Source organism: Bufo bufo, chromosome 2 (genome assembly GCF_905171765.1).
Source record: "Bufo bufo chromosome 2, aBufBuf1.1, whole genome shotgun sequence".
Lineage (NCBI taxonomy): Eukaryota > Metazoa > Chordata > Amphibia > Anura > Bufonidae > Bufo > Bufo bufo.
This window is the reverse complement of record NC_053390.1, coordinates 470,858,841-470,881,951: the sequence shown is the minus strand read 5'-3', so window position 1 is coordinate 470,881,951 and position 23,111 is coordinate 470,858,841. Positions and strand designations below refer to the sequence as shown.

At 45.2% G+C, this 23,111-nt stretch overlaps 1 protein-coding gene across 16 annotated transcripts in view; it reads right to left on the bottom strand.

Moving 5' to 3' along the window:
- Positions 1–23,111, bottom strand: part of PTPRS (protein tyrosine phosphatase receptor type S) — a 600,160-nt gene that overhangs the window by 345,919 nt on the left and 231,130 nt on the right. For all 16 annotated transcript variants that reach the window (XM_040417715.1, XM_040417713.1, XM_040417721.1 and 13 more), the window contains one exon: positions 368–501. In XM_040417715.1, coding sequence (XP_040273649.1) covers positions 368–501 — 134 coding nt within the window. The remainder of the gene's footprint in view (positions 1–367; positions 502–23,111) is intronic.

Here is a 23,111-nt window from a genome sequence, read left to right as displayed (position 1 = left end):
TCCGCTTTGCTTGGGATTTTTTTCATAATCCACTGTCTAATAGAAAGACGCAGCTGCAAATGTATCTAATTGGGAGGGGGGTCAATAGCGTTCATTTATGCCATGTTTTGACAAGCATTTTAAAGAATGCTCACTTGGCTGGCCAGATTTCATAGGCCTGATCAAAAATTTATATTTACCAGGAGCATATGAAGCGCCATGTCCATGCTCCACACTTTGTCTCCACCTCCATAGCGCATTATTGCATTATTACTTAATTCAGTATATAATAAAAAAAATTGCATATTACCTTAACTATTACAAAGTTTTCTTCACAATATATATTGTAATAAAATTTCATATGTAATGGAAGAATAAAAAGACTTACCTCACTTCCTCGTTCTCCTTCTTTGTAACAAACCTCATACTTCACAATGCTGTCCTGACGAGGGGGGCTCCATGTCAGGCTAATGCTGGTTTCCGACTTGGCTTCAGCTCTAAAATTCATAGGCTGGCCAGGGACTGTTGAAATTAAATTATAAAAAAAAAACATCAAATTATAAATTTACATTTTGCTATATTACTGCACCTTGAAATCAAAACTACTGTTACATAAAAAATATATCAAAATGTACAATTTATCTCCATGCTAGTTGATAAGTTGATATGGGGCACACTTCCTGGTATGATGTCAAAACTGTGCACTCCCCACTGAGAGACTGGGCAGCTGGATTTTAACTTACTACTACCAATAATACTTGGTGTAACCTATTGACCCCCCCCCCCAACTTAAATGAGGAGATAGCATTTCAGCTGTATAACCATATAGAATGGGCTGCACAGGCTGGTACACTGGTCATAATGGGTTAACCTGCCATATATTGACTGGGGTCAAGATTCTGCTTCAACTGTAAGGCTGAGTTCACACGGGCGAGTATTCCGCGCGAGTGCAATGCGGGAGGTGAACGCATTGCACCCGCACTGAATCTGGACCCATTCACTTCTATGGGGCTGTGCACATGAGCTGTGATTTTCACGCATCACTTATGCGTTGCGTGAAAATCGCAGCATGCTCTATATTTTTCCACGCAACGCAGGCCCCATTGAAGTGAATGGGGCTGCGTGAAAATCGCAAGCATCCGCAAGCAAGTGCGGATGTGGTGCGATTTTCACGCACGGTTGCTAGGAGACAATCAGGATGGAGACCCAATCATTATTATTTTCCCTTATAACATGGAAAAAGGTGCAGGTGCGTTGCGGGAACATGCACGATTTTTTCACACACTGTATATACAAAAGAAGGACCTGATATTGGTGGTGCCAGGGCTGTTAGTACATCCAGTATTATACTAAAGTGGATAACTGTAGATATGGTCCAAGCTAAGTTAAATAAGGTATATATGAACAAGACTCCAGGTCCAGATGGATTCAACCCAAGAGTTCTTAAAAGTTCAGTTATTACTGTGCCCCTATTCATAGTTTTTAGAGTTTCTCTAGTAACTGGTTCAGTGCCAAGTGACTGGCGCAATGCAAATATGGTGCCCATATTCAAAAATGGGCTTAGGTCTTCTACAGGTAAGTATAGACCAGTAAGCTTAAAGAGAACCTGTCACCAAAAAATGCAATGCAATCTGAAAGCAACATGTTAAAGAGCAGGAGAAGCTGAGCAGATTGTTATATAGTTTTGTGGGAAAATATTCCCTAAAAATGTTTACATTTACATCGGCAGCCCTGTAAAGAGCTATCGTTACAGGGAGAAGGTGTTATCAGTGATTGACAGCTATTCCTCTATGTACACATACACATAATGCCATCAGTCACTGGTAACTTCTCCCATCTGTACCAATGCTAACAGAAGGTAGAAAAAAGCAGAGATATAAATCTATAAATAAAAAGGTTTTACTGAATCTTTTCCCACAAAAATATATAGCAATCTAGGGTTGTTTCGGTGCCATAAAAAAGTATTGAGATACTCGATACCATTCGGAAAAAAATAAAACGCCAAAAAAGCCACGTGCGCTCCACATTTTATGGAACGTCCGGCCAATAATTGAACAGTCCGATCCTATTTTTTGGGGGGACAAGGTGACAAAAAAAGTTTATTTTTTCTTCTTTTACAGCGTTCACCGCATAAGAGATATTATTTAATATTTTAATAGTTTGGACTTTTTGGACGTGGCGATATGTAATATTTTATTTATTTATTGTTTATATATTTTATATGTAAAATTGGGAAAGGGGGTGATTTCTACTTAATATTTTGGTGTATTTTTTTTTTTACTCTTTTTATTTTTTATTTTTTTTTACAGTTTATTTAATAACCATTTCCCCCTTAGGGGCTAGAACCTGGGATTTTTAATCCCTTGTCCTATTCACCCTGATAGAGCTCTATTAGGGTGAATAGGACTTCACACTCTCCCTGCTGCCCTGTGCATAGTACACACAGCAGCAGGGAGTCGACTATGGCATCCAGGGCTTCAGTAGCGTCCTGGATGCCATGGTAACCGATCGAAGCCCCAGGCTTACACTACTGGGGTTCCGATCAGAAGCTGCCACTGTCACCAATGAGAGGAGGCGAGGGGACTCTGTGGCCACTGCCACCAATGATTTTAATACTGGGGACGGAGAGGGCGCACTGCGTCACCAATGATAACTAACGTTTAATATACAAATACAGCTGGCGGCAGAATCACATTGCCGGCACCTGACCTCTGACAGGGTGCTGCGATCAGCGACAGTTAACCCCTCAGGTGCGGCATTTGTAATGTACAAACCGGATTCCAAAAAAGTTGGGACACTATACAAATCGTGAATAAAAACTGAATGCAATGATGTGGAGGTGCCAACTTCTAATATTTTATTCAGAATAGAACATAAATCACGGAACAAAAGTTTAAACTGATAAAATGTACCATTTTAAGGGAAAAATATGTTGAATCAGAATTTCATGGTGTCAACAAATCCCAAAAAAGTTGGGACAAGGCCATTTTCACCACTGTGTGGCATCTCCCCTTCTTCTTACAACACTTAACAGACGTCTGGGGACCGAGGAGACCAGTTTCTCAAGTTTAGAAATAGGAATGCTCTCCCATTCTTGTCTAATACAGGCCTCTAACTGTTCAATCGTCTTGGGCCTTCTTTGTTGCACCTTCCTCTTTATGATGCGCCAAATGTTCTCTATAGGTGAAAGATCTGGACTGCAGACTGGCCATTTCAGTACCCGGATCCTTCTCCAACGCAGCCATGATGTTGTGATTGATGCAGAATGTGGTCTGGCATTATCTTGTTGAAAAATGCAGGGTCTTCCCTGAAAGAGATGACGTCTGGATGGGAGCATATGTTGTTCTAGAACCTGAATATATTTTTCTGCATTGATGGTGCCTTTCCAGACATGCAAGCTGCCCATGCCACACGCACTCATGCAACCCCATACCATCAGAGATGCAGGCTTCTGAACTGAGCGTTGATAACAACTTGGGTTGTCCTTGTCCTCTTTGGTCCGGATGACATGGCGTCTCAGATTTCCAAAAAGAACTTCGAATCGTGACTCGTCTGACCACAGAACAGTCTTCCATTTTGCCACACTCCATTTTAAATGATCCCTGGCCCAGTGAAAACGCCTGAGCTTGTGGATCTTGCTTAGAAATGGCTTCTTCTTTGCACTGTAGAGTTTCAGCTGGCAACGGCGGATGGCACGGTGGATTGTGTTCACTGACAATGGTTTCTGGAAGTATTCCTGAGCCCATTCTGTGATTTCCTTTACAGTAGCATTCCTGTTTGTGGTGCAGTGTCGTTTAAGGGCCCGGAGATCACGGGCATCCAGTATGGTTTTACGGCCTTGACCCTTACGCACAGAGATTGTTCCAGATTCTCTGAATCTTCGGATGATGTTATGCACAGTTGATGATGATAGATGCAAAGTCTTTGCAATTTTTCGCTGGGTAACACCTTTCTGATATTGCTCCACTATCTTTCTGCGCAACATTGTGGGAATTGGTGATCTTCTACCCATCTTGGCTTCTGAGAGACACTGCCACTCTGAGAAGCTCTTTTTATACCCAATCATGTTGCCAATTGACCTAATTAGTGTTAATTGGTCTTCCAGCTCTTCGTTATACTCAAATTTACTTTTTCCAGCCTCTTATTGCTACTTGTCCCAACTTTTTGGGGATTTGTTGACACCGTAAAATTTTGCATTAACGTATTTTTCCTTTAAAATGATAAATTTACTCGGATTAAACGTTTGATCTGTCATCTACGTTCTATTACAAATAAAATATTGACATTTGCCATCTCCACATCATTGCATTCAGTTTTTATTCTCAATTTGTTTAGTGTCCCAACTTTTTTGGAATCCGGTTTGTATTAAACACTAGTTATAATTGGTGGCCACAGCCCCTTCCCTCCTCTGTGCTCTCATTGGTGGCAGCGGCAATACAGAGGGGAGGGAGAGACTGCCTCCTTCTCCCCGTGCTGCTGAGGGAACATGGCCACGCTGAGAGCAGCGCGGCTATGTTCTCTGATACTGGGCTGTGCAGTAGCACAGCCTAGTATCGATAAAAGGCAAATCCCGGTATCGTATTGATACCGGGCTAAAAGAATCGATTGGCTATTGAAAGTTCGATACCCGAAACAACCCTATATCAATCTGCTTAGCTTCTCCTGCTCTACAACATGGTGCTGTCAGATTGCATCCCATTTTTGGTGACATGTCCTCTTTGACTTCAGTTGTCGGAAAAATGTTTGAAGGACTCAAGGGACTATATGTTAATAATATTATAAGTGATGACCAGCATGGGTTTACCAAGGACAGAAGTTGTCAGACGCTCGCCTCCTCAGCACTCCCTCAGTGCGCCTGCGCCGATGACGTCACTGAAAGAGAAGACGTCATCGGCGCAGGCGCACTGTGGGAGTGCTGGGGAGGCGAGCGTCCTTCTCTCAGAGCGCCTGCGCCGAATGAAGACAGGCGCGGGATTTGAAATGCTGACAGGACCAGCCGGAGGAGGAGAGCGCTCGCTGGCCCTGTCAATCAAAAGGAGGAGGGGGCGGTTTTTTAAAAGGAGGATGCGGCGGCTACCAGCAAGTAGACGCCCTACTTGCTGGTAGTGAAGTCATTTGCATATTTTAAAAGATCGATTTTTAATGAAACGAAGCCACAGACCAAGGTAAGAGCCCTATATAGGGAATAGTCGTTCAATAAGGATATTAACATGCCCAAAAATGAAAAATGTGTTTTGGGGGTGACAGAAGCCCTTTAAGTTTTCTGTTATATTCTGTGTTTTTCTCTTTAATTATAACCATTTACATCCATATATCTATTTATCATATCATGCAAGGTATGTTTATCATTTTTGTTGTTTTTTTTTTTTTGTCTTTGCAGTACATACTCGGCTGCCTCTAAGTCTGAATGTACTCCTATCATCACATCCATTCCACAAGTGTTTTTAATTAAGGTGATATATATAGCAGAGTTTGCTCTTCCTCTCCCGGAAGCCTGATAGCACACAGAGTAGCACAGCGTATGTGTGGGGTCTGCTCTCCTAAATTTAGATCCCCACTGGAATGGAGATAGGTATTAAATAGAGTAGGTTTCCGCATGGACTGAGGTCACCTTGATGTGGTGGATGGGCACAGATATTTTTTGATCAAAATACTGTATATTTGCTAAGAACATCATTTATCATACAAAATGTATTAGTTTATATATAGATTTAGCATTTGGTTAGAATGCTGTTATGTTTGCCTAGGAGCTGGAAAAAGTATAAAGAACAGCAACTAAAATGATAAGGAGCAAGGAAGGTCTTAGGCCTTGTTCACATATCCATTAAACAGATCCAATTGCCTGATCCGGCACAAATGCCGGATGTCAGCCAGACAACAAACCGTAGCATGCAATGGTGTTTTTTTGTGGCTGAAACCCAGTATTACAGTCAAAGGGGTCTGGAGGTGAAGTAAAGAGTCCAGCAATACAAAATCTGGCAAAATCAATCAAGCTATTCTCTGATGGAACAGCTTGTTGGATCTGCTTGACAGAGATCTGAACAAGGCCTCAGTTATTAGGAAAGAGTAACTGAATTGCATTTATTTAGTCTTAAAAAGAGGCATCAAAGAGGGGACATGATTAACATGTACAAATATATAAATGGCCCATACAAGCAATATGATGAAATGCTGTTCCGTGTGAAATCCTCTTAAAAGACAGGGGGCACTGCTTCTGCCGAGAGAAGAAAAAGTACAGTCTCCAGAGATCACAAGACTTCTTCCCCATATGAACTGTGAGTGTGAAACTATGGAATAGTCCATCAGAGGATGTGGTCACAGCAGTAACAGTGTATGGTTTTAAAAAGGGCTTAGATTAATTCTAAAAATTAAATCATTAATGCTTATTTAAATGTGTAGAAGTCAGGTTCTGACTCCTCTTTCCTAAAATTCACATCCCATCCCTTGGTTGAACTTGATGGACTTGTGTCTTTTTTCAACTGTGCTGACTATGTAACTGCCTGTTCCGAGCTGAGTGTACAGGTGTATGGCAGGTTTGGTAGGGATAACTCTCAGGCTAACAAGTGGTTGACCGTGATAAGGAAAATGATCATATATGGCTTTGCTAACATACAATTGCCAATATTATATCGAGGGACAGACTGGGAATATAAAGTGGCCCTGGAAAAAATACTAAAAGTGGCCCTGTTTTGTAGTTGGGTCCAAATTGATGAAAGGCAGGGCCAGCGATACCATATTGTGGCACATTATACTACCCAAACAGACCCAAATACCAAAGGCCATCATAAAATACTGCCAGCAGCACAAAATACATCCCCAAAACCTTCCACTGGCGGCTGTGAGAAGGGCCCAGGTAGCCCACTGATTATATTACAGTTGCAAGAAAAAGTATGTGAGCCCTTTGGAATGATATGGATTTCTGCACAAATTGGTCATAAAATGTGATCTGATTTTCATCTAAGTCACAACAATAGACAATCACAGTCTGCTTAAACTAATAACACACAAAGAATTAAATGTTACCATGTTTTTATTGAACACACCATGTAAACATTCAAAGTGCAGGTGGAAAAAGTATGTGAACCCTTGGATTTAAAGGGGTATTATCAACACGCCGTTTCATACTTACCTGCTCCCGGCGCGCTGTCCACTTCCTGGTTTCGGCAAGGGGGCGGGCTCCATCTTGATTGAAGTCTTCTCCCGGCCGGGCCGTGCGCTGGACTGAACGCGCACGCCAAGGCCGCGCATGCGCCCTGGTGACTTCTTCCTGGCAATTATACTATACTGGCCAGGAAGAAATTACCATAGCGCATGCGCGGCCTCGGCGTGCGCTTTCGGGACTGCGCGCGGCCGGCCAGGAGAAGAGAAGTCGTCTGCGCAAGCGCGGCCACCGCGATTCCTGAGAAGAGCGGTGGCCGTAACCAGGGGAGACGGAAGACAACAGTCAGGAAAGTATATGTTTATTTTCTTCTAAGGGGTGGGAATTAGTTAATTAAATATATTTAGAAAAATGATCACTGTAAAATCATTAACAGATTTAACAGTGATCATTAAGATGAGAATACCCCTTTAATAACTGGTTGAACCTCCTTTGGCAGCAATAACTTCAACCAAACATTTCCTGTAGTTGCAGATCAGACGTGCACAACGGTCAGGAGTAAATCTTGACCATTCCTATTTACAGAACTGTTTCAGTTCAGCAATATTCTTGGGATGTCTGGTGTGAATCGCTTTCTTGAGATCATGCCACAGCATCTTAATCGGGTTGAGGTCAGGACTCTGACTGGGCCACTCCAGAAGGCGTATTTTCTTTTGTTTAAGCCATTCTGTTGTTGATTTACTTCTATGCTTTGGGTCGTTGTCCTGTTGCAACACTCATCTTCTGTTGAGCTTCAGCTGGTGGACAGATGGCCTTAAGTTATCCTGCAAAATGTCCTGATAAACTTGGGAATTCATTTTTCCTTCGATGATAGCAATCCGTCCAGGCCCTGATGCAGCAAAGCAGCCCCAAACCATGATGCCCCCACCACCATACTTCACAGTTAGGATGAGGTTTTGATGTTGGTGTGCTGTGCCTCTTTTTCTCCACACATAGTGTTGTGTATTTCTTCCAAACAACTCAACTTTGGTTTCACCTGTCCACTGAATATTTTGCCAGTACTGCTGTGGAACATCCAGGTGCTCTTGTGCAAACTGTAAACGTGCAGCAATGTTTTATTTTGACAGCAGTGGCTTCCTCTGTGGTATCCTCCCATGAAATCCATTCTTGTTTAGTGTTTTACGTATCGTAGATTCGCTAACAGGGATGTTAGCATATGCCAGAGACTTTTGTATGTCTTTAGCTGACACTCTAGGATTCTTCTTCACCTCATTGAGCAGTCTTTGCTGTGCTCTTGCAGTCATCTTTACAGGACGGCCACTCCTAGAGAGAGTAGCAGCAGTGCTGAACTTTCTCCATTTATAGACAATTTGTCTTACCGTGGACTGATGAACAGCAAGGCTTTTGGAGATACTTTTATAACCCTTTCCAGCTTTATGCAAGTCAACAATTCTTAATCGTAGGTCTTCTGAGAGCTCTTTTGTGCAAAGCATCATTCACATCAGGCAATGCTTCTTGTGAAAAGCAAACCCAGAACTGGTGTGTGTTTTTTAGAGCAGGGCAGCTGTAACCAACACCTCCAATCTCATCTCATTGATTGGACTCCAGTTGGCTGTCACCTCACTCCAATTAGCTCTTGGAGATGTAATTAGTCTAGGGGTTCACATACTTTTTCCACCTGCACTGTGAATGTTTACATGGTGTGTTCAATAAAAACATGGTAACATTTAATTATTTCTGTGTTATTTGTTTAAGCAGACTGTGATTGTATATTGCTGTGACTTAGATGAAGATCAGATCACATTTTATGACCAATTTGTGCATAAATCCATATAATTCCAAAGGGTTCACTTTTTCTTGCAACTATTCTACCTTTGACATAATAAAAAGATGGCTTTCACAAATCTAGATATGCTAGAAAGGAATTTGTCGTGTGACATTCACTGCTCCCCCCTGACAAAACATGGATGCTGAGGAAAGTCAATCTCAGGGTAAAAATATTAGAGACAGTAATGGTGTTCCAGACAACATATTCCGGCAGTTAATATCATGCAAACTCTTAGTATTACTATGAATGCCAAAGTGGCCAAAATAAATGTCTGCTAAGCCCCTTGCTTTAGGCAATCATTTGAAGAAATACCAGAGCTCTTTATCAGATGGTGAAGAATTGGCAGAGATGTCCAGCATTCTCTAGCCCCAGTGCACGTAACCCTGATGGGAAGGTCTATGGGACAGGCTAAGTGGCACAGATGGGATTTCTTACCAGTCTCCTCTCCTCTGTGGGTCTTGCTTCTGGGGACTTAGGCTAAAAGAGACATTTCCGATCTCTCTCTCTCTCTCTCTCATAGGTGACTCTTTTTCTTTCCTTATAATTGTTAATTGCTTGTGGCGTTGTATTATCTTACATCGTGGCTCTGTTCCTGAGATGTCAGTGACCACTACAGCCTCATAGTGTGCTAACTACCTTTTAACCTCCAGTCCCTTATGCCAAGGGTGGCTTTGAAGCACAGGGGCTGTATGATACTAAAGATGAGGAGATGTTTGTGGACTGCATCCAGTCACGCAAAAGGGAAACTCAAAACAAGTACAGTATAAAGCCCAGAAGATGATTTTAAATGATTTTCAGTGCCTCTACCTAGTGTCAATATTTCCCCTCTCTGAATAGGGTGTAGATGATATGACCCTTCAAATTTTTGAAAAGTAGTTACCTTTCCTTTGCCTGGTCGATACAAGGGCAGTGTGAATAGCATTATGGAGTGGCTTGCCTTCCATCCCTCACATAAGATACACACATATGCCTGTACTTGGTTTGGATACCAAGGTTACACTACTTGGTTAAACAAAAACATTGCCAGTAGAAATTGGTTCCCTTAGTGCACAGGTAGCATCCCTTCTTAGTGATGCAGTTCCATGCAATTTAATGGGTAGAGATTTTCTGTGTAAATTAAATAATCACATTGCACACTTAAAGTCATCCGATTGAAAAGTCCTAACTTATGTACCAAATAATTTGAGGATTTTTACCCAGTCGGATGCCTCCTAATTTTTCATGGCAACAGGCACCTGAGAGACAGTCCTTTGGGACCAGATATTGTCGTGTGTCGGGGGTCCAAGACAGACCTCCGGGACGTACTACGAGCAGGTCACAGGCAAACAGAATAGACATGATGTCACGGGGTTCCGAAGGTGCACTCGGTCCCCCATTGCCCGCAGACCTGTTGCTTAGCTTTGGGAATGAGGATTTGTGCTTGACCTCATTCCCAGGGCAGCTTTGCTGGCTGGGTGGCTCCCTGCTCTTAGTCTGCCTTGAGCGCTGAGCTGATCACTCGGTGCTCGACTGGTTGGCCTGTCGGTCATGTGACGCTGGCTACGTCACATGACCCTCACTCCCCACTATAAATACAGGCAGCCTGCTGGCCACAGGTTGCCTGCTAATTTCTAGGTTCCTGGCTATTTGTTGGACTACTGAATACTTACCTGATCCTGTTCCCTGACGATCCTCTGCCTGCTCCTCCTGTACTGCGCATCCATCCTGGTATTTGACCCGGGCTTCTCCTGACCATTCTTTGCTTAATCCGTTGTACTGCGTAGCTCTCTTGGTTCTGACCCGGTCTGTTCATGTTCCGTATTTTGTCTTGTCTGTCTTCCCTGCACATATCCTAAGTTAGGGACTGCCGCCCAGTTGTCCCCTGTCATCAGGACTCGTGAGGCAAGTAGGCAGGGCCAGGGGTGAGGGAAGAGCGCAGTGGTCACTACCCTTCCCCCTGTGTGTGTGGACGTGACCGTTACACATGACAGAGAAGCAGGTAAACAGAAGTGGTAACGATACCACAGAACTAAGTGCTCCGGCCGACCACAGGAAAACCCAGAGGCAAGAGCCAGCGAGCCCCTTACTTCACAGAGCCCCGGATGGTGGGGATGACTGGGCCGAGGGCTCACTGGTCACACCTCCAGGAAGGTCCCGGTACACTTGGCCCTTACCTGTCAGGAACAGATTGGTGGAATCTCTAGTGAAACAGACAAACAGAAACAATGCAAAACCAGGTGACACCACGCAGAAGGGTAACAGAACACCCCCAGGAACAGAAGCGAGGTGGCACCTAGCAGCATAGACAGGACTAAGGACAGACTGACAAAGACTGACCAGAAGTAGAAGTGACCCCCAGAACCACAGCTCACAGGTCTATATAGCTGGGTAACGAGGCACCTGGGAAGACACACCCAGGCACAGCAGACAGGGTAATTAACCCCAACAGCACCGGAGCTCAGACAGCCAAGACACACAGGAACAGAACCGGACGTTGCCATAGGCAACCAGCATACACTGATACCGAACTGGGCGTTGCCCTTGGCAACCAGCATACACTGATACAGAACACAGATACAGTCAAAGGGGTACACACGTACACGGACAGGTTCACACTAATACCTCAGCCAGCACACAGCCAAAAGCAACCAGCCTGCACGAAATCACCCGCAGCCAGTACGCAAAATGCACCGTGACAGATTTCATAGTAAACCCCAGCAGAGATGGTAAGAGGTAAAATAAACACATCATACCCAAAAACTCCACCTCACGTCCTGGTCGCTTGACGCATCTGCCCACAGTTCCACTGTGCCAGTAACCACCAGCAAGACTTCGGACGTGTGTTTTTTTTTTTAGCTGGTTACACAGTAGTTGCACTGGGGTTATCGGCTCCTAGGCCAGAACACCACTTTTAGACAAAAGATATGCTTAATGTATAATGAGGCTCATATCTCCTCATTAATTAATTGCATCTCTTTTCAGTCCTTGTGCTTAGATTGAAATCTACTCCAGTTGGTAGCTGGAATAGGTTTCAATCGGCATTTATGCTGGGTGAATTTGCCGATGCCGATGATCCTGCCCACACCATGCCCCTGCATCTTCTCCACAACTCCCCCTTTTAACCCTTTCATGACCGGGCCCAAAAAAGGCCTGAATGTCAAGGCAACTTTTTGGGATTTTGTGCTTGTGGTGGTTTACTGACCCTAGCTTTTTTATTTGTTTGACTACCAAATAAGTTTTTGCAATTTTTTTAATTATAGCTTTTTATTTCTTAAATATTAAACATGGGTTCCTTATTTTGTGACAATCATTTTCATATATAACATGTATAGGTTTCAGGGAACGGGGTGACTATGGTGACCACGGGAGCACCCAGGAATTTTGTCTAGGAAGGGGGGGGTTAGAAAGGCAAAAGATTTGGCACGTGTAGCGCGCTGTGCCAATTCTTTTGCCCACCCATTTTTCAAAGCCCCCTTCATATTAAAAAATGAGGTGCGGGTAGCGAGCCATGCAATTTTTTAGCCCCTCCCATTATTAAAAGCCCCTCCTACATATAATAGGCCACTCCCAACAAACACTGTACAGCTGAAATTCTATTGTTGAGGCCTGTCTCTACACATCATACGGAGAGGGGAGGACCTGTCCTGGCTGCACTGCCTGCTTCACATTATACAATAAACAACAGCAGGCTACAGCCAGGAAGCTCCTTCATTCTCCTCCCTCCCCAGATCCTGCTCAAGGTCTGTGGTTCCCCCCACCATCTGACACCCGCCCGTGGCCTACTGCCCCCCTTGGCCGTCCTCACCCAGCTCTGAATCCTCCTACTGCAAATGGCAGGGGGAGGAGCCGGAGCATCTCCTCTACTACATAGCGCCCCATACCTCTTACATCCAGTTATGTCACCTTTTTTGTAGACGTTCTCTTTCCTCATCTTCTCCATTCAGACCAGACCGCCATGATGATTTTTTCAGCCATCTCCCGTCTCTAATAGTATAAAGATAACGTCCCCCAAAAATAATTGTGCTAAGCTGATACTGTGCCAGGGTGCCCCCCCCCCCAAAGTAACAGTCCTCTCCAAAATCCCACCAATAGAAATAATTATCTGCCAGAGCACACTTAGTAGTAATAATGCCCCTATAGTGCCCATACTAGTGATCATGTTCCTCATAGCCCCCCAGTAGTAAAAAGCTCCCCATAATACCCCCTAGTAGTAATAATTCTCCTTATAATATGACAGTACATGAAATACCCCCGCTTAGTGCCCGCAGTTGAGCTAATGTCCCCATAATGTATGCTAGTATAAAATACCCCTACATAGTGCCCCAGTAAATGCCCTCATAGTGCTCCTCTCCCCCTTCCCCATAGTGTCCCCCATAATATGCCAGTAAAAAAATGCCCCTTCTTAGTGCCCCAGCAGATGCCCCTATAGTGCTCCTCTCCCCCATAATGTGGCAGTAGAAAATGCCCCTTCTTAGTGCCACCAGATGCCCCAATAGTGCTCCACTTCCCCATAGTGCCCCCAAATAATGCCCCATAGTGCCGCTCTCTCCTATATTGCCTCCCAATGTGGCAGTAAAAAATGCCCCCTTAGTGCCACCAGATGCCATAATGTCAGCCATAATGTGCCAATAAGAGCCCCCACTTCCCCATAGTGCCCCAAATAATGCCCCTATGGTGCCACCAGATGCCCCATAGTGCCGCTCTCCCCTATAGTGCCCCCCATAATGTGCCAATAAAAAAAAGCCACTTTAGAGCCCCCAGATGCCCCCATAGTGCTCCTCTCCACCATGCTGCCCCCCCCCATAATGTGCCAGTAAGAAATGCCCCCATAGTGCCCCCCCAAAAAAAAATGTGCAAGAAAAAAATGACCCCAGAGTGCCACCCCCAAATGCCAGATGCCCCCATAGTGCCAGCTCCCCGCCCAAAAAAAACACTAATACTTACCTTCATCAGCAGTGATGCGATGCAGGCCTCTTCCGGCCTGTGACACCCGCTTTGTGCTGCCCGGCTCAGGCGGTGCAATAATGACATCAACGCGCCGCCTGAGCCGGCCTCTGATAGGCCGCAGGCATTAGTGCCTGTGGCCTATCAGAAGAATAGGGAAGGGAGACGCCTCTCCCTCCCCTGCCCCACAGCAGCATAGTCATCTGTATCGCCGTCCTGAGGACGGCGATACAAATGAATATGTAGAGGAGCGCTTCCACAATGGAAGCGCTCATCTCCTACTGCCCCCCCACCGCTGCCGGCAACTAGAACCAGGGCCGCGCCGCCTGTGGTGATCGGCGGTGCAGCCCTGAGGGATAAAAATTTTTTTTTTTTATATTCGCTGGTTGTTCTAGCCGGGGGTCCAGACCCGCTGGACCACCCCTGTCAGTGTGCCACTGATGGTGACGGTGTCTGTTAGCGACTGCATTTTTTTATTTTTTTATTTCATTTAAAAAAATATTTTTTTACTTTACTTTTTAATTTATTTTTGGCATATAATATATCCCTCAGGAGGTCATTAAAAGACCTCTGGAGGACACTGACTTTTTTTTCACTGTTTCCAATGTAACTGGGGCATCCACAGGACATGCTATCTGCACGGGGTATGTGCAGATAGGACGTATACATTCAGTGGGCAGTCGGGAAGGAGTTAAAAAAGTAGCAAGGGCAGCATTAAAATGCCACTTGTGATTACATTTTGGTGCAAACCACAGTTTCTGGCTAAGAGGGGCATAGTAAATGACCCTCAATATATTTAGAAGTTCAGCTAAAAAAATGAAACAGTGACAAAGCTGTACAGAGACGAATCTCCGTACAGCATTAAAACGAAGTTTGGCGCGAAGTGACTTCGGATCTATGATCTGAAGCTCGCTTCCGAAAAAATGTGGTTCTATCCGAATCTATTTGTTGCAAATCGCGTTAAAAAAATGGCTATTTCCTGGCTGCATAGAGCCTTTATAGTGGTGTAGAACACTGTGCCTTGCAGTAACATGCATAGGGAGTCTGCTGTGGTAGTGAAACAATACTGTGAGTCAGTATGACATGTAGATGACAGGCGTCCCTCTTAGAATCATTACACACTTCACTTATTTGGGCAGTTACGGGGACAAAACTGACCAAATAACTGATCCGAACAATAACCCCCAAAAAACTGATCCTGTCTGTGGAGCATCCACCTTCACTCGGTCAGCATTTGGTCAGTAATCCATCAGCATTGCTAAAGCCCAAAAAAACACGAGTGGATCCAAAACAGATATGACACGTGAATGGAATATTTGCATTTCTTATGTGTTTTGTACACACTCCTGCTTTTGGCCACCAAATCATAAGCCAATTCTGATGTAAAATAGGGACCATGTCATGCAGGCCTTAGAACTGTTATATAGACAGGATCCGTTGTGCATTTCATTCTTCCTTCCTTCTGACAGATCAGAAGAAGGGTCAAATGAATGATGATGTCAGCCAGGCCGAAAGGCAAAATAGTGACCCAGTCATGAAGTGGGGAGGGTGGGAACAGCATGAGGAGTCCACAGAGTGGCCCTATGAGATAGTGGTGAGGTGGAAGCAGAATGACAAGTCCACAGAGTGGCCCTATGACATAGTGGTGAGGTGGAAGCAGCATGAGGAGGTCACAGAGGGGCACAATGACAGTGCGGAGGTGGCAGCAGCATCAGGAAGCCACAGAGTGGCACAGTAACAGAGTGTGGAGGTGGTGGAAACAGCATTATCAGGAGGAGGCCACAGACTGGCACAATGAGTTTGTGGAGGTGGCGGCAGTAGCAGCATCAGGAGGAGGCCACAGGGTGGCACAATGACAGTGTGGAGGTGGCAGCAGCAGCATCAGGAGGCCAAAGAGTGGCAAGGTAACATAGTGTTGAGGTATCAGCAGAATCAGGAGACCACAAAGTGTCAAGGTGACAGTGTGGAGGTGGCAGCAGCATCAGGAGACCACAGAGTGGCAAGGTTACATAGTGTGGAGGTGGCAGCAGCATCAGGAGACCACAGAGTGGCAAGGTAACTCAGTGTGGAGGTGGCAGCAGCATCAGGAGGCCACAGAGTGGCACAATGACAGAGTGTGTAGGTGGCAGCAGAAGCATCAGGATGAGGCCACAGGATGGCACAATGACAGTGTGGAGGTGGCAGGAGGCCACAGAGTGGCAAGGTGACATAGTGTGGAGGTGGCAGCAGCATCAGGTGACCACAGTGTGGCAAAGTGACATAGTGTGGAGTTGGCAGCAGCATCAGGAGACCACAGAGTGGCAAGGTTACATAGTGTGGAGGTGGAAGCAGCATCAGGAGATCACAGAGTGGCAAGGTAACTTAGTGTGGAGGTGGCAGCAGCATCAGGAGACCAAAGAGTGGCAAGGTGACATAGTATTGAGGGGGCAGCAGCATCAGGAGACCACAGAGTGGAAAGGTGACATAGTGTTGAGGAAGTAGCAGCATCAGGAAACCACAGAGTGGCAAGGTGACATAGTGTGGAGGTGGCAGCAGCATCAGGAGACCAAAGAGTGGCAAGGTGACATGGTATTGAGGTGGCAGCAGCATCAGGAGACCACAGAGTGGCAAAGTTAACTTAGTGTGGAAGTGGCAGCAGCATTAGGAGACCACAGAGTGGCAAAGTTACATAGTGTGGAGTTGGCAGGAGCATCAGGAGACCAAAGAGTGGCAAGGTGACATAGTCTGTAGGTGGCAGCAGAATCAGGAGACCACAGAGTGACCAGGTGACAGAGTGGGAAGCTGGGTGGCACCAGTACCAGCTAAAGATGGTGGGTGAAAGAAGGAGCACTTGGCATCAGATATGTGGCATCAGGCGGGAGGCAGCATCAGAATTGTAGCTAAGGCAGGTACCCAGAAGAAACTGGTCTCTTTTGTCAAAGTGTTGGTGTGGCACCATGGATGATCTAGGCATTGGTGGGTATAAATCCTGGCTGATCCACACCTGATTCATCTTGACAAAGGTCAGTCTCTCCACATTTTGGGTGGACAAGCGAATTCTTCTTGGGGTAACTAAGGCCCCCACCGCACTAAACACCCGCTCTGATGCCAAATTACTGGCCGGGCAGCTTTTTCAGGGCAAACTCTGCCATTTGCGGCCACAAATCCATTTTGGCTGTCCAGTGGATCTTCAATGTGGGGTGGCAGGGTGCTGTCCAAGTATGCCACCACCTGCTGGTTCAGGTCTTGCTCCAGGTCTAGCTGCTGCTGGTGATTAGTTTCTTCACTAGGCGGGGGAAGAAAGCTGCTCATCAGTAACTCTAGACTAGAGAAGTTGCTTCTGATGGAGCTGGAACTGCTCCTACCCCCCCACCCTGCCATAGCAGCCATGACAGAGGAACGTGAGGTCAGACCTGCGAGAGGATGGACAATGGTGCAAATAGGCCAACTGACTACATAGGATGTCTCTATAGTAGTTCAGTTTGTCCTCCCTCTCAGCGGCTGTAAAAAAGGCCCCCATATTGGACCGATAGCTATGGTCCAACAAGGTGGAGAGCCAGAAGTCATCCCTCTGCCGAATGGAGACAATAAGGCTGTCACTACGCAAGCAAGTGAGCATGCATCAGGCCATTTATGCAACTGCCTCCATCTCCACTGCATACTGCCACGGTGTGTCTGGGTCCTCTGCCTCGTCTTCCTCATCACCCTGTAGCTCCTCTAGCTGCTCCTCCTCTTCTGTCACCTGTGTATAAAAACCACCCATTTGACTACACATTGCTTGTACTCCAATGTCCTCCTCCTCCTCCAGTTCAGCCCCCACAGAGCTCATGTGGCCGTGAGATCTAGGTGCCACGTCTCCAGTCCCCTGACCAGCCAGATTTACCAGCATCTGTTCCAGGACATGAAGCAGTGGAATGATGTTGTTTATCCCGTAGTCCTGGTAACTTGGCCTCCTCAGAGGGCCTGAGCAAACGGCAGGTGTCACGCATGAGCTGCCACTGGCTGACATCGAAGTTACACAGGGGAGTACTCCTGACCGCTTGGATCATCAAGAAATCATTTATGGCCTTTCTCTGTTCGTATAGTCAGTCCAACATATGGAGGGTGGAATTCCAACAGGTGGAAATGTCGTATATCAACCTATGTTGGGGGATGCCGTTCTGCCGCTGCAGCTCAAGGAGGGTGTGCTTTGCGGTGTATGAGTGGCTGAAGTGTATGCAAAGTTTCCTGCCCATTTTTAGGATGTCTTGAAGATGGGTAGAAGACTTCAGGAACCACTTGACAACCAGATTGAACAGGTGTGCCATGCAGGGAGCATGGCTCAGCCCTCCTTGACGCAGCGCCGACACCATGTTCTTCCCGTTGTCGGTCACCATGGTTCTGATTTTGAGTTGTTGCACTGCCGTGCCCTGCACATGTGGTATGCTGGAGGGGCACTGTAAATTGTCTGTGCAGTGGAGGCTGAGGAGGCCGAGGTGGACATTGTCGAAGGATCAACGGTGTGAGAACGTGGAGGCAGAAGCGGCGTCACCTGGCCAAGTTGCTGGTGTGGCTGTGCAGGAACCACATTCACCCAGTGGGCCATAAAGGACATGTATTGTCCCTGACCGTAGTTACAGCTCCACACGTCAGTGCTGCCGTGCACTTAAGCAGACACTGACAGGCTCAAGGACTGGCCCACCTTCTGTTCTACATAGGTGTGCAGGGCTGGTACTGCCTTTTTGGGCAATAAATAACGGCTTGGGACTCTCCACCTCGGCTCGGCACAAGCCATCAGTTCTCTAAAGGGTGCAGAGTCCACCACTTGGAAAGGGAGGGACTACAGCACCAGCAACTTGGCCAGGAGCACATTCAACTTCTGTGCTGTTGGATAAGTGCACGCATACTGTTGTGTCTTGGCAATCGTGATCGACTGCTGACAGAATGATTGACGAGGAGTAGGAGCAGGAGCATCAGATGGTGGGAAGGACAGACAGCTCCCTTCGGCTGAGGTGGTGGAGCCTTGACTGCCTGAATTCATGGTGATGCTTTATATGTTGATGCAGGGCAGTGGTGCCAACATTGGCACACTGGCCATGCTTCACCTTCTGCCCACAGATTCTACAAATAGCCGTGTTCACCTCCTTCAGCGGCTTAACAAAAAACTGTCTCACTTCACGGCTAATAGGCCCTTTTTTGTCCCCACTAATACACGACAAAGAAGGCTTTAGAACATATAACTGCAGCGCTGAATGGCAAATAGGCCCTTACTTTTTTCCACTTATACATGCCACAAAAGGCTTAAAGGGAGTCTGTTGCCTACCTGACTGGTTTCAAACAGGTGACATTGTTCAGTGGGGCACAAAGACATGACACAGATGTTACCCGTGTTTATTTCTTCAGATGTATCAAATCGCCCAAAAAGTAGTTTTTATCATATGCTAATGAGCCCTCGCAAGTGCCCAGGGGCGGAGAGTTTTCTGAAAGTGCCCAAGTTCCCCGGCCTCACTCACGCCTAACTCCGCCCCTCAGTAAGCTGAGGCCAGCACTGTTCTGCCCACTGTGGACAGAGGCACAGAGATATGCAGTGCGCATGCGCCAATTTCACACCAGTAACTGGTGCATGCGCACTCCATATCCCTGCCCCTCTGCCCACAGTGGGCAGAACAGTGCGCATGCCCGGGCCCGGTAGTGATGCGCGAACAGCCTATAGGGAAATATGATGTCACAGAGCCACAGGGCTGGCCTCAGCTTACTGAGGGGCGGAGTTAGGCGCGAGTGAGGCAGGGGAACTTGGGCACTTTCAGAAAACTCTCTGCCCCTGGGCACTTGCGAGGGCTCATTAGCATATGATAAAAACAACTTTTTGGGCGATTTGAAGCATCTTAAGAACTAAACACGGGTAACATCTGTGTCATGTCTTTGTGCCCCACTGAACAATGTCACCTGTTTGAAACCAGTCAGGTAGGTGACAGACTCCCTTTATAAACATATAACTGCACCGCTGAACAGCAAATAATATATATTTTTTTGCCACTAATACACGCCAAAAAGGGCTTTAGAACATATAACTGCACCGCTGAACAGCAAATAATATATATATTTTTTGCCACTAATACACGCCATAAAGGACTGTCATTTTCTGACTTCACCACACAACGGCAGATACTATTTTTTGTGCCACTTATACATGCCAAAAAGGGCTTTAGAACATATAACTGCACCGCTGAACGGCAAATAGGCCCTTACTTTTTTCCACTTATACACTCCACAAAAGGCTTTAGAACATATAACTGCAACGCTGAACGGCAAATATTATATTTATTTTTTTGCCACTAATACACGACAAAAAGGGCTTTAGAACATATAACTGCACTGCTGAATGGCAAATAATACATATTTTTGTGCCACTAATACATGCCAAAAAGGGCTTTAGAACATATAACTGCCGCTGAACGGAAAATAGGCCCTTATTTTTTTCCACTTATACATGCCACAAAAGGCTTTAGAACATATAACTGCACTGCTGAACGGCAAATAATATATATTTTTTTGCTACGAATACACGCTCAAAAAAACTTTGGAACATATAACTGCACTGCTGAACAGCAAATAATATATATTTTTGTGCCACTAATATACGCAAAAAAAGCACTGTAATTTTATCACTTCACCACACAACGGCTAATAAGCCCTTTTTACCCACTAATACAAGCCAAAAAATGCTTTAGAACATATAACTGCACCGCACAAGGGCAAATAAGATGTAGAAATATTTCCTTGTAATAAACCCTATTAATGGCTGTATCAAACAGCACCTGCACCGCAATAACAAGAATGGTTTACTGGAATTACATAGCTGTATAATGGGATTGTTCCTATTACCCAGGCTGTAAACTCCCCTACTGAAACTTTTTCTGCTTCAATACTGTGGAATGATTTCTCCCTATCCTTTCTCTGAACTTCTATACAGCAAAATAAAAGTTTTAACGTCTTCTCTACCACTGTCCCCAGCGCTGCACTGAGTACACTGGAAAATGTACTGGCAAATCCCCATTTTACATTGTATGAGATGCCAGCTGCCGATTCTACTAACAAGGACTTCCTCCAGATCTGTCAGGAGACTAAATCTCAACTTATCCAGGCAACTGCTCACAAGAGATCTGTGAACTAGAGACAATAGTAACAACATACTTCTCCCCTGGGGACAAAGCCTGTCTGTACTTCAGAAATATCCGGTTGGGGGTACCTTCCTATAAGTTTGCTCCTCGATTCTTGGTTAACACCCCTCTGTACCCTTACTGAGGACTGCTGGCAATTCATTCATAGCTTCTAGTATAAATAATAGAAAGGAAAGGCACAACATAGAGCCATCAGAATAGATGATCCAGAATTGTTATTACAGGGGAATGCATATAGCATTTAGACATATCAGGAGAGGTGACATGTCAGGAGAGATTTTTATAGAACACCTTTTTTTCTTTTTGTCCCACAACTTTTCAGGGTCTGATTCCTTTTCCAATGGAGTACAATACATGCTGTATAGTACTGCATTGAACTGTCACTTTTACACTGACAGTTCACCTATGAGAACCAGCCTGGGTGCATCAGGGGGAGCCGATGAAGTTAGCCCTCCCTCCGTAAACCCCTTAGATGTGGTGGGCAGCCGACCCGCCGGCATCTAAGTGTTCGGTGATGCCAGTGGATACAGCCGGTCCCCTGGCACTGATCAAGCGAGTGCAGCTTCTGTGCTCACTCCATCAGAGTGCTGTACATCTATGGCGCTCGTGGGTAGTGTTGACCGAAGCGAGCTTCGGATGCTACATCCGAAGTTGCTTAGTTCAAAACTTTGGATTAATATTGTACGGAGATCCGTCTCTGTACAGTATTAGAATGTATGGGCTCTGATGACCAGAAGTTAGTTATTTGCGAAGTCGCGTGTGACTTCGTTGAATAATTTTGGTAGTTGATTTTTAAAGTGGAAAACCACTTTAACACTTGAAACTGAACTCAGCTTCGGTTCAGAGTTACAGGCGCAACAATGTTAATAAATTGTGCGGACCCAAAAAAAACAAGGGCATCAAAGAGAGAATACGACAAAAAAAGTGGCACAGACACTTTAGTAAATATGCCCCAATGTGTACAGGCAAACATAGCACTATGACATGTCAAGGTTTCCCCAAAATACTGCGACACTTTATGGAGGAAACTGCTCTTTTTACATTGTGCATTTTCCAATAACAGTAATGTTTTTCCAGTAACACAATTCATTTACATGGTAGATGCAGCATGTTTTATTTAACTATGATCATGATAAACGTAAACTTTCTTGGCTTAATTATAGCGATTACCAAACGGGAAATTAAATGGGTTGTTTAGCCAATAAAATAAAAAGGCTGAGAAGGCTTTCAAAATTAAACACCCACCTAACTGATCCCAACATTTCTTTGGTCTCCCACCAGTCTATATACTTTCAGCACAGAAATGTGACCACTAAGACAATAACATATTGTAGCGGATCACTGCTGCGACCAGTGATTGGCCGAGTGGTCACATTTCCATGCTGAGAGGCAGCAGGAAGTAAAGAGACCTGTGGAGCATTGGAAAATGAAAAGCAGTGGATAAGAAAGGGTCTAATACTTTTTAAAGCACTGTGAACCTTTTTTTTCCAAAAAACTAAAAATCATTGTCCAGACAAGCCATTTAATGATGAGGGCAACAAACAGGACATTTACAGAATCAAAGACAGCAAAAAATTTTCACCTAAATTACGATCTGTTATCCCATCTTTTAAATATCTATTACTAAACATTTTGTAATATACATTGTAAACATTTAAGTGCACTAAAAGGCAACACACATTGTCAAAATGTCTTAGGCCCTGTGTGCACAGCCTCATTAAATCAATTATTACAGAGCTATTCTCCCCAAGGAGGAATGAACTAAGAGACAAAACTCCATAATACATAGTACATAGTACACCAGCTGAAGGAACAGATTCAAGTGGAATAGGACAGAAGAAAAAACTTCTGTATTAGGGCTCATGCACACGACCGTAGACTGTTTTGCGGTCTTCAAATTGCAGATCCGCAAAACATGGATACCGGCTGTGTGTTTTCTGCATTTTGCGGAACAGAATGTCTGGCCCTCTATAGAACAGTCCTATCCATGTCCGTAAAAAGCACAAGAATCGTAAATGTTTTATTTTTTTGCGGGTGCCACAGAATTGACATACGGATGCGGACAGCACACAGTGTGCTGTTCGCATCTTGTCGGCCCCATTGAAGTGAATGGATCTGCATCCGATCAGCACAAAATGCGGAT